The sequence below is a fragment of the Atractosteus spatula genome, chromosome 12 (genome assembly GCF_055471065.1).
Source record: "Atractosteus spatula isolate fAtrSpa1 chromosome 12, fAtrSpa1.hap1, whole genome shotgun sequence".
Lineage (NCBI taxonomy): Eukaryota > Metazoa > Chordata > Actinopteri > Semionotiformes > Lepisosteidae > Atractosteus > Atractosteus spatula.
Window position 1 is genome coordinate 42,758,050 of NC_142717.1, and position 12,935 is coordinate 42,770,984.

At 37.1% G+C, this 12,935-nt stretch overlaps 1 protein-coding gene across 1 annotated transcript in view; it reads left to right on the forward strand.

Moving 5' to 3' along the window:
• The first annotated feature begins 483 nt into the window (after window positions 1-483).
• col1a2 (collagen, type I, alpha 2) overlaps window positions 484-12,935 on the forward strand; it is a 41,906-nt gene continuing 29,454 nt past the window's right edge. Inside the window, exons 1-12 of the mRNA XM_088928994.1 lie at window positions 484-660; window positions 2,310-2,311; window positions 4,452-4,487; window positions 6,143-6,226; window positions 7,951-8,007; window positions 9,558-9,602; window positions 9,714-9,767; window positions 9,876-9,929; window positions 10,544-10,597; window positions 11,180-11,233; window positions 12,349-12,402; window positions 12,765-12,809. Of these exons, the coding sequence (XP_088785120.1) occupies window positions 591-660; window positions 2,310-2,311; window positions 4,452-4,487; window positions 6,143-6,226; window positions 7,951-8,007; window positions 9,558-9,602; window positions 9,714-9,767; window positions 9,876-9,929; window positions 10,544-10,597; window positions 11,180-11,233; window positions 12,349-12,402; window positions 12,765-12,809 (609 nt within the window). The 5' untranslated portion in view covers window positions 484-590. The remainder of the gene's footprint in view (window positions 661-2,309; window positions 2,312-4,451; window positions 4,488-6,142; window positions 6,227-7,950; window positions 8,008-9,557; window positions 9,603-9,713; window positions 9,768-9,875; window positions 9,930-10,543; window positions 10,598-11,179; window positions 11,234-12,348; window positions 12,403-12,764; window positions 12,810-12,935) is intronic.

Sequence of the window (12,935 nt, forward strand, 5' to 3'; positions counted from 1 at the left end):
ATTTTGGTTCTGAATAACCGACGTTCACAGTTCGGTCCCCGAAAAAGCGCGCCTCGAAGGAGGAGTTGATCTAAGGTGATGCTTTAGGTACGGAGGTATCTACTAGCGGCTGGACAGCTCCTGCCCTCCGAGATGTCAGAAACCCAAATGTGCCACATCCCAGTTTGATGAGACTACAGCATCAGGAAAAAAAAAGTCAGTTTTTTCCTTTTTAAAGCCTCAGACTGTCCACGTCCTCAAAAGAATGGATCTAATTAAAACACTGCATTCGTCATCATCGCCACAGCATTGCCAATATTAACTCGGAAGGCTGGAGATAAGGACCACATGACTCAGTGGATGTGTTCAGGGATGGGAGTAAGTTTAGGATTTCTGCGCTCCGATTGGTTTGGAGGCTGATGTTTGACACGCGGACAAAGGAACCTCCTGCCATATAAATAGGGCTGATTAGACTTTATTATTTTAGCATCACGGCAGCAGGTTTCTGCTAAGTTTGGAGTTACTCTTGTCATCACAACTGTATGCCTGCTCGTTGTAGTTAAAACCCGGGGGTCTGCAGCACAAGGAGTCTGCATGTCTAATCAATAGACATGCTCAGCTTTGTGGATACTCGGATTGTGTTGCTGCTTGCAGTAACTTCATACCTAGCATCATGCCAATGTAAGTTTTCAATGTACTTTCTTGTTACCGAGGATTTCAGCCATTTTCTGTTATAAAGAGAATCCATACGGAGCTTACTGCGCATAAGATAATGTTGATTGCCGCGGACATGAAATAAAAGATGTACAGTACATGGACAGAGTGATGCGATTTAAAGTGAATATTCCTATGGCCATCTCGTAGAAGAGACGGATTCACTTGCTTTTGAGGCGGTCGGTGGCTTCTTCTTTTGGCATCAGGATACAGTTGATCAGACCCTCTAATAATTTGGCATGTCTGCTCATTCCTAGACGAGGAATGAACGCAATGAAGTAAAAAGTAGGCTACATCTTTTGCCGCGATCTTACAGTAATATTGTGGCAAACAAAAAGAACGCTTCTAAAAATCAGAATAGTGTATCAAAACGAGAAAATAATTGCCTTTGAAGTTCAGGATTGTTTCAGAAACTTTTGTTTGTAGTGAAGAAAGTTTTGGGCGTTGTACTGATGGTTTTCTTCAGGGCTTTTGAAGTTCTGGGTGTTCTTACAAACAGGTTGAAATCTGCCCCCTGGTGGCGTAAAAAAGACCTCATTCGGACTTCAACCTTGGCGGCAGGCCAAATTAAATTTAATTACAGGAAGCAATCTGCAGTACATTAGATGCATAATTTGCATGTATGCTTTTTTATCGTGTTTTACAGTATGAGAAACCAGCTGAATCCATATGATGACCGTAATTTGAGCTAAAATACGTGAAGTAAATCCCACTTACGGATCACATTGTATTTAAAAACTAAAAAGTACATAATTTAGGCTAAGCATAAATCTATTTCTCATTCTTTCCCTTTTTTATTTTTCCCTTTTTTTGTGAAATTGAGTGGTAACCTAACCCAAGAAGTAGCTGCATTCCTTACTGTGTTCAGACGCCATCTGGTGGGCCTGGTGCAAGAAAGGGAGTTTGTCTGATTTAAAGTTTAATTTCTATTTAAATGTTTTGCCTGCAGTGTAAATGTCTACAACGCTGCTTGGATGATCAATTAAATTACTTTTTAGTTTTAAATTTATGGATTATAATTTGCTTCTGTATCAGATCTAAGTTATTGTCATCTGAGACCCAATGAAACATTTGAACATCACGAAAAAAAAAGAAGTTAATTTAGGATCCAGAAAAACGGAGGAGAAGATATAGTGGAAGACAGCGATGGGATTGTAAATATTTCTTAAACGTGGCATTTCTAATTAAAGGTGGCAGTCCTTTGACACACTAGAGTTTTGGAATGCGTTGAAAAGCAAAAAAGTAAATATCAAACATTCAAGGATTCCTTTTCTAGGTTTCTGCAGTCTCGCGTTGAAATGAAATATTTTTGTTTCTTTTATTAAAATACTTTAGACGCTTCAGTACAATAGCCATTGGTTATCTTTAATTGATGAATTACCGGTTCCTGCACAGTGGCAGTTTACGTGAGAGAAAGCTATGTAGGTATTTGTCTAGGTAGTTTAAATAGTAACTTACAAATCTATATATAAATGACTAGTATTTCACTTAATAAGTATTTGTAAACCCAGATATGCTGATTACAGGATGTGGTGTCTCCTACTGCGGGACATCTATAATTTGTGCTGTCGTGTATTGGACATCAGAGAAAGTGAACTCAATTAATCGCCATCTAGCGGTATGGAGCTTGGAAAAAAACTTTAAAAAACGAAATTTCCTGTTGAAGTAAACTAAGATTTGGGCAGTTAGGACGAAAGATACAAAATTGAATATAATCGTATACAAATTTATATAATTATTGCTATTGGAAATATTCGATACTCATCTATGCAAGTTAAAATAAATTGAGCAATCTTACACAATGCCGACAAATATCTTAATAAAAGTAGTGTCTTGCAATAATAATAATAGTTGCAGTATACACAAAATTAAAGATAAAGATAAATATTTGATGTGTTTTTTGGTGGTTAAAATTATTGGCATTTGTATTCAAAACACTTGGATGTTTCCTCCTCTGTAAGACACATTTAAGATATAGGTGTCAAAGTGTTTGACTTAAGGGCCTAAAGACTTTATATTACAAATATATATTTTATTTCTGTTATCTGTTCTGGACCTAAGATTATTTTAACAGAAAACTAACCAAAGGGTACTAGCAGATATATTGGAGGCTACTAATGTAGATAGTTTTAATCCCAATTTTAATCATTGTCATATTTTATTGAAAATGCAATTTTGCCCCTCTTTTAGAAGAAACAGTGTTATTTTATTGTTCATGATTTTACTTGAGACACATTCTGCAGCCTTATGTTTTCATAAACGCTGTACTTTTATGTAGAGTGATTTCATATTAAGTATATCGATGATAAAACTGTATTTTTAACAAACCTCAGTCATCTTTCTTTTAGAAATTTAAGCTTTGGAGTGTTCACATCTCAAACTGTAACCATTTCTCTCTCTTTTTCTTTCCCATCTCGTATTCAATGCTGCAGACCAAACGGTTAGTACATACTATTTGTTATAGACAGTATTTTTATATTTAAACTATATTTGTCTTTAGAGATACTTTACCTTTTAGTTACAGTTACATCTGTCCTCTCTTATCAGTCCTCGGTGGTCGTGGTTGAAATGGCCCTCCAGTCAAATTAACTAATTTCCATATTGGCTTTAATATTTCTCATTCAAATAATGACATCAGCCTAGCTCAGAGCCCGTTCTCTGTGCAGACGTCTATTGGTCAGTGAAAATGTCTGTAAAATAGTGAAGACTACCCTCGCCCAGTCCCCTAAAGGGGCTGGACATTCTGAATTTAAGGACTTAAAAAACAGATGAAAACATTGAAAATTTAAAGGAAAGTGCAACTGGTAGACGGATTTTGCTTTACCATAAACCATTTGCCAAGGACTATGGATATACTGAGGTCAGACTTCTTTTAACCAGTTGTGTTCCTGAGACTCAATAAATAATAATACATTTCTGTTGCATGGTTACTCTAATGACACTGTGCATAAGATATTAACCGATAATAGTTAAAAAAACTCTAAGATAAAAGGAAATTAGTGTTTACAGCATGTCATATTTCTGTCTTTTCTGTTTTCTGCATGTGCTTTTAAAATTAGTTCTGAATACTGAGATGCATCTCTTCTCTGCAGCATTTGTGCCATTTTAACTACAGTTACTTAGTGTAGTTAATCTTTTGTGTGGATGATACTGGGAGGTATAATATCCTTCTCAGTATTGTTAAAGTAATTATAATGAGTAATCCATGTCAATTCCAACTATATATATTGTGCTGCATCTTATTAATAAATACAATGTATGAAAATATGTGCTATATTATTAATAATTAACTCAAACTATTTTTTTTTCCAACAGGGACCAAAGGTAAGCACTGTACTATTTCAAATAAAATATTAAATAATTTATCATGTTTTGAATTCACATGTGATGTGTAGCACCACAAAGCACTGTTAAGAACAGGCCTTGTGGATAAGAAAAGTAATACGCATGATTGATTGCATACCTACCAGGAAAATGCAAAGGCCTTTATATATATCTTACACTGACTGCAGAAAGATGATAGATTTGCACATAATGAAACTAAATCACTAATATTATCTGATTAAATCAATGGTCAAGTCTAATCTCAGTGACTGAACATTGGATTCAGTCTGAATTATGCACCCCTAGTTTTTAACAACCAAGAATACAAATGCATATGAGTATCTTAGAAGGTTTGCTAGATTTGAATACAAAAATGTAGTATACCTGCACTTTGTTCTTCTTTGTCTTTAAAATTTGTATTGTTTCCTCCATAGGGTCCTCAGGGAGACAAAGGGCCCTCAGGTGACAGGGTAAGGAGAAACAATTCTGATTTTATCTCAGAAATCCTGCAGCTGCAGATTTTTACCTTTGGGCGTTACGTGTTTACACTTGCACCTGCTGTGGCGAATTTGTACGGCTGTAATGGAAATAGCTGTCCAATTTTCATACTTGCTGGAAGCTTGCTCTGAATAAACACGACACAAAGTAGCAGTATCTGCCTCTATTGTTGGAGCTTTCCAAACTCCACACTGAATCTAAGGGTGAAGCAGATTCTATTTGGTGTATAGTGTAGTATAGTAATGATGGCCTGTTGTGTCGTTATTGATTGTAATATTCTCACTGTTATGATTTGTTGTAATGATTTATTTACTGTAGTCATTTATTATAGTGTTCTTACAGTAGTGATCGTAGTATACTCATTGTAGTGATTAACTAGTGACTGACTGTAGTGCACTCACTATAGTGATTGACTGTACGGAATGACAGTAGTGCGCTCACTGTTGTGATTGACTGTAGTGCACTCACTGTTGTGATTGACTGTAGTGTACTCACTGTTGTGATTGACTGTAGTGAATGATAGTAGTGCACTCACTGTTGTGACTGTAGTGTATTCACAGTAGTGATTTGCTATAGTGTACTCCCTGTTGTGATTGACAGTAGTGCACTCACTGTTGTGACTGTAGTGGTTGACTGTAGTGTACTCACAGTAGTGACTGGCTATAGTGTACTCACTGTAGTGATTGACTGTAGCGTAATCCCTGTTGTGATTGACTGTAGTGATTGACTGTAGTGTACTTCTTGTTGTGATTGACTGTAGTGAATGACAGTAGTGCACTCACTGTTGTGATCATAGTGATTGACTGTAGTGTACTTACAGTAGTGATTGACTATAATGTACTCACTGTAGTGATTGACTGTAGTGATTGACTGTAGTATACTCCATGTTGTGATTATCTGTTGTGATTGACTGTAGTGTACTCCCTGTTGTGATTGACTGTAGTGTACACACTTTGGTGACTGACTGCAAAGTACACACAGTAGTGAAAAGTTAAAAACATGCAGTGTCTTGGATGAATCGATACTCCACCTCCTCATTTAAGAACAGTATAACTGAACTTGTGTCAAAACAGATGGGAAACCCTTTTGCTCACCTCTTGCTTTTTCTCTTTTTGGGTTTCCTTATAGAATTGTGTTTGGCCCTACTGCTATTGTTATTTGTGGTTATAGTTCCTGTGGTCACAGTGGTAGCTTTACATTTTTAAAATATAGAATGAGTGTACACTGTTCAATTCAGCCGTGCCTTTCTCATCCTTTCAGACCTCTTAGTTATATGTTTTTCAACTGATTACATTGTGTGGTATTAAAATATTATTAACCATTGCCTTTAATTAAGACTGGCCAACAAACTTCCATTCTTATTCAAATCTACCCCCCATATGTTGCTATTGTCTTATCCCCCAAAAAAATGTTCTTGAAATTTTACATGTACTCAAGCCTCTTGTCCTTTCTTCATTATTTCAGTTATTTCTAAAAATATAGTTTTAACACTGGTGAGCCCGATGCTGTTCAGTAAGGTTATGACGCATGTCGATTCCAGCCATGTTAGCAGTCATGTCGCCATGCTGTCGCTGTGTTGGCTCCGCCTGTATTTCTCACAAGGATCTGTTCTCTGCACCATTGGCAGGGTCTTCCTGGTGTCCCTGGCAGAGATGGCAAGCCCGGTCTTCCTGGTCCCCCTGGCCCCCCTGGCCCACCTGGCCTTGGAGGAGTAAGTTCACAATATCTTGCTTTTCCACAACAAGAAGCCCAGGCCCTACAGACTCCCTCCTCTGGAGATCTTGAAGTACAGTGTGCCCATCATGTCCGTCAGTAGGCTGTGCCACCTCCTGTGACGTTCTGCCCTTACAGTGACCCCACATGGCCAAAGAGGATATTGGGAACACCTGTTCAGGTTCCCCTGCAATGCTGTAGCCTATGGTTAAACTCCTAGTCATATCTGTTGAATACAATAACAGAAAAGTGATGACATAAGCTGCTGAAAGCCTAACTACAGTATTGAAGAATCAGTTTATCATAGCATAAGCTACATTGCTTGTGTTAGTTGTCTAAACATGTACAGTGGTTTCTATATTTATTGGAACACCAGAGGTAAGAATGCATTTATGCTTAATGTAAAATACACAGTACCTTTAATAACTCAGAAAATAAATGTGCTAATGCAGTAGGGTGTGACCAATAGTGATTCAAAACATGCTTGGTGACATTATTTGTCTGCAAGAGATATAATGTGAGCATTGTTTATGAAAGTTATAAAAGCTATTTTAATCATATGAGTTTATTTGGTTTGTTTCACTTTTCAAGGCTCATTAAGTTGTATTTTTTAGATCATTTGATGAAATGGCCTTCTGTAGTCACTTCACATACATCTGTATTTAAACAATGAAATGCAAAAAACAGCTGTGAAAGATTTAAGTCTTCTCATTCAAGACCATTTTCCTGCATTCTCACACACCAAATACAGTATGGTGTAATTCTAAATTTCTAAAATGATCTCATGTGCCGTGTTAAGAATTTGTGAGGGCCTGGTTTCAATTTTCCTTAAAGATTTTACAGACTCCTTTTGAGAATGTGGAATACAAATGAGAATAATTACTTCTGAAAGCAAACCTGCAGTTTTACAGTTTTGTTGCTCCATCAGGGAGCTTAAAAAATCATTATTTCTGAGTAGTTTTAAATTGACATCATGCATATCTGTCATCCTCATTCACAACTAAGAACTAGAAAATCCAAATGCTGTTCTAAAATAACAGCAGTTGTGGCTGTTGCTATATATCATTCTTTCCCAATATTCTTTAAAAAGTAATAAATCCTGAAAACTATTTTATAAATATCCTGTTATTTTTCATATAATTTTGAAATAAGTAGTAATAATTATAAATAAAATTAGTAAGCAATAAAAAGTAGTTATTGTTGGTAGGCAAATACCATAAAACACTATTTGCCCTTATCATTATTTTTTTTATTGAGCTGTTTTTATTATTTTAACCATTAGTCCAGATGAGCTTGTCTTTGAAGCTCAACCTAACCCTAATCAATGTTTTAATTTTCGGAGCCACATAAAATGCCCATCCATGCTTCCAAATGAAGAAATTACATTCTAGCATTTTCAGTACTGTAGCCTAATATTCATGTACAGCAATTTCAGTAATGGGCTGGAATGCCAATAGGTGCACATGTATGCTATAGGTCTTGAGAACAATATTCTTTGTTGTTATTTATTTTTTAACGAGACATTAGGAAAACCTTTTTATCTCTTGCTGATATATTTTACTGTTGTGATTGAAGATTTACATGGTAGCCTGTATACATATGCAAACATATGAGTAGTTAAAGGCATGTTATTGATAGCTTACATAACATAAGAAACTGGTATTGCAATATCTGAGCAACACCTTGCAAATGTGTTTACGTTGCCCTGTTTTTCTTTAACAGAACTTTGCTGCTCAGTATGACCAAACAAAATCCGCAGACCCAGGCCCAGGACCCATGGTAAGAGTACATTCTGATCAGACTGCATTTCCCTGGTCAGACAAACACTGTACAGTATATACAGTACTATACTACAATCCCACCTCGCTACCATGAAATTATGTAGATCCTTGAAGAATTAACTTCAATAACCAAAAGATTGTTTATTTGATATATACATTCATTTGGCCCAAAGTAAATGAGTGTGTGAAAAATGATATCTGTTATAATAATAACATAACAATATAACATAATATACATGTGAGCCACAGCAGAATTATTTGCAAGCTGTTTGTAAATACCCAAAAGCACACACACCCTTGCTTTTTGCATTGCCTTCCTTTTTGGATTGGTTTAATTACAGTAAAATGCTGTTCAGGAAATGCCTGAGGATTTGTTCAGTTATGACCCTTGCAAAATTCCATGGCTGCATTCCAGAGATGGACAAAACAGTGTTTTCCCTTGCATATACTAACTTGACAGGGATTTATTCTCAGAAAAGATATACTTCGTTTTCTGAACGGAACATACAACTAGTGTATCAATTATTAAACAATATATTTTAAACTGAGACTGAAATGTCATTTAGTTTATACAATAGTGACATACAAGAAGCTCGATACTATACATTGAGAATATGAACAAGAACAAGATAGAAGGTCCAGTTTTTCTTGCAGTTAAACTTTTGTTCATGCAGTTCTTATGTCATGAAATGAAGAGTTCACCAAGAGCATCAATAAGGACCGTAGACCCTAATGGAAACTTAATATATGATCTCTGTAATGTTATTCAATTAGCCTTTTAGACAGACAAACTATATTGTTGGTCAGTGACGTTACATAATAGTGCAGCTACATTATGATATACTGCAACTGAATGTGATACCACTGCAAGGATAAATGCACCAAACTTCTTATTTTTCTTTAGTTCAAATATAAACTAGCTAATATATATATGTTCTAATATAAACATTAGAAAAGAAAATTAATCAAATGCAATGGCTTTTTAGGAGTTTATTTTACCTTAGAATCTTGGCAGTCCATGTCTAAAATGGTATACAGTATATGGTTAGATAATCAATGCAGTACCTTACTTTTGATCTAATCTGATTACTTATTAAAGCAATTATCCATTTGAGATGTAATGGGATTTTTTTTAAAACATGAGTGGCATGGATTTGTGGCAACTAACACTGCTGTCTCAAAGCTCTTGGGTCCTGGGTTCGATTTTGGCCTGGGGCCCCTTCTATGTGTGTGTTCTCCCCATATCCAGTTGAGTTTCCTGCAGGTGCTACGCATTCCTCTCTGCCTCCTAAAGGTGGCAGGCTAGGTTTACATGGCGTCTGTATAACATGGTGTCTGTATATCTCTGCGTTTGTGCATATGCCCTGTGATGGACTGGCACAGACCCTTCATGTGCCCTGTGATAGCAGGATGGGCTCCAGGCTGCCCTGAGTCTTACCAGCTCGGATTACAACAGGCTGTTGCCTTCTTGCCAGAAATGATAGTTCTCCAGGCTACCTATTCCAGTGGCGGCTCCTCACCCTTCTTCTCTGCTGTTCGTTTTACCAGGGTCTGATGGGACTTAGAGGCCCTGCTGGACCTCCAGGTGCACCTGTAAGTATCCCACTTTACAATGAGAGTTTTAACGGAAGCCTGTTGTAATAAAGCAAAGCCTGACCTCATCAAACGAAACTAACATCTTGTCTTCTTCTTTTCCATGTGTAGGGTCCTCAAGGTTTCCAGGGACACCCTGGAGAGCCCGGAGAACCAGGACAGACTGTAAGAACAACTTTTTTGTACAGCCTGCTCTGTCAGTTTTTGCCTGCATGGTCAGTCCACCAGTGAGGTGACCTAGACTGATGACTTTCATTTTCTGTATTTGTTAAGGGCCCAGTTGGTGCTCGTGGACCCCCAGGAGCATCTGGAAAACCTGGTGAAGATGTAAGTATTGTTAGAGGCTTGTAATACATCTTTTTACTGCATGCAGACAGTCACAGAACACTGGCACCCAGTCTGTGCAAGCCAAATGATTTCTTCTGTTTCCTTATTCTCTACCACACACTATATGTGTTTAAAAAACACTCAAGGTGAGTCTTCCTTCTTTACCACAATCCACACCTTAGCATTTCCATGTCACAAGATGTCCTTGCAATTGAACTGAATTTTCTGATGCCTTTCTAATGTTTAGCTTTGCTCAGTATCATCTGGAAATTGAATGCTGCTGTGCATGTCAGCAGTCAAAGGACTCCCATTCCCATATAGGTCTTTGCAAAGTCAAACCTTTAAGATTATGCCCTTATTAAATAACAAAAAGAATGTATTGAATGTAATGAAATAATAGTAAATTTAACAAACATAGGGTAGCGGTAATTCGTAAGTAATTTCTGTGCTTCTGTGTATTATTGCAGGTTCTTTGTTCCACAGATAACTCTCGGACCCACCTGCCTATTCTTTGTACATGAACTTTGGCTTTCAGATGTAGCGAGCTGTGTGCATGCAGATGCAAATACATTGTATGTTAGGAACAATGGTGAACCTTACTATTTTTCTTGCAGGGCAACCCTGGTAGATCTGGCAAACCTGGTGACAGAGGCCCCGCTGGTGCTCAGGTACGACACAGAATGCAGCACAGTAGACAGTAGTTCTGTCTTTATCATGTGGCTGTCCTGCCTGTTTCTGACTGATTGTAATGGATGCTGAGGAATACTATCTGGTCCTTTCGAACTATAGGAATTGATCAGGAATTCCACATCAGATGCACAGTTGGCAAGAAATCACAAGTAGAAGCCTCTATCATGCTTTGCTGCCAGGAAATAGTACATACTGTAGCCATTTGTAGCCATAAGAAGAACATGTACAATATGAACTAAAACTCAGATTTGTCAATGAATACCAAATGATACTGAAAGTCACCCTTCTATGTCTGTCTAGGATTCTCCATTGAAAAATGCATTCATTTTCAGCCATTCTTATACTCCATGGACGATATCATTTTTTAAGTTTTCAGTATTTATTTACAGTGGATATGGTTTCAAAATCTCTGACCTAAGGGACACAGCAGCTATCATCAGACAATGCTGTGTATATTGTTGGGATATTTCATTGTGCAGTTTCAAAACCTTCAACCTTTCCATATCTATACGTTATGAAGCAAACACTGGCTAAACATCTTTTCTTTCCCGTTCCTGCAGGGAGCTCGTGGTTTCCCTGGAACCCCTGGTCTTCCTGGAATGAAGGGACACAGAGTGAGTGCTATTTCTTATTAGGACTGAGAAAGTGAAACTTAACGTGTTCAGTTCTATAGAACCATTTGGTACTATTTCCCTCTATCCTACAGAGGAACATGTTTACTTCCTTGTTCCTCATTGCCTCCTCTGTCTTTTTCCAAAAGACAGGTGCAATGAGGAACGAGGAAATACAAACTTGAAAACCAAATGATGCAGAATTCCTTCTAAAGAAAGAAAGGTAACACCAAAAAAGGCCCTGTAGAGCTGAACAAGTTAAAGATGAAAACGCTTTCTCATGATGAATACCCTTACATTTCATTATGCCCCTATAAGTGGCAAACCTCTTATTATTATTAATTGATTAAAAGATCTCATATTATGAATATTTGTAATTAAAAAGAATGCAAGCCTACCACAGCTACTGTATGCGAAGTAGAAAATGTGTATTTTTCCTGAACAAATAAACACTTTCAAAAACATTGTGTAAAAGATGTAGCAGGCCCCTGCTATACAATCCCAGAAAAGTACATCTACACATAACCTAAACACATAACACAAGACTTAAACAGCTGTCATTGCTGGCAAATCACAAATCTGTCACTTACTGTATATTTACATATAATGCACATGATAGAATGACCTTGTTTCTGGCAACTGCTTGACGTCGGAAATGATGACCAATTGATTAGATGGAATTGAAGCATGCTTTTGTTGAATCAAATGTATGAAAAGGCTTGTGCATCATAATGCGTATTAAGACATTTTAAATATGCATCATGTACAGTATATAGGCTTTTCATATATTTAACTCCTGTATATGATTACATTCCAAGGGCTAATACAATGTTTTGAAGGTGATCAAAATTGAGTTATGTGTTCTACAAGATGTGTTTTTTTTAGTTTTCTTATACAGTATCAAGCAAGTGGCTCTTAATCTTATCTTAAAAATATCAATCTTAAACATATAGCAAGATACAGGGAGTATTTCTAAGATTCACCTTCCATGTCCTTTGACAATATGTCATGGATTCCAGGAAAACCCTACAGTGTAACAATTAGTGTGAATTATAGTGTAATACTGTATCAAGTACCAGAGACAAGTCCTGAATATTGTCCTTCTGTCTTTCTCATAGGGTTACACTGGCTTGGATGGACGCAAAGGAGAATCTGGAGCTGCTGGATCCAAGGTAATGACAACACAGCTTTGAGCAGAGGACAGATTGTTCCTCTCGATCTCAGAATGACACTTATTATAAGAGACAGCAGCAGCAGCTGGGTTCATCAGCCCGGTTCGACGAAGAACAGCAGAGGAGAAAGTGAAGCTTGATTTTACAAAGGACAAAGATTTAGCTTCATAATTGTAGACCTTCGAATAACAGACTGTAGTTACTTCTATTGTAGTGTTCAATAGTTCACTGGATAATAGTGCATCTTTTGTAACATATGAATACCATAATATGTGATGGCTGTTGTACACATATGAAGTATGATTAATCCCTTTTGTTCTGCGGCTTCTATGTTATAATAATTACTTCTCCTAAACCCACAGGGTGAACCTGGTGCTCATGGTGAGAACGGTACTCCTGGTCAGATGGTAGGTATCCTCCTAAATTATAATAGCCTTCCTCCCTATACAAACTACAGATAAATATGGGGTTATAAATTTGGGGTTCAATCTAGGTTAGTTATTTACACTTGATTGAGAACATTCATGGTCTCC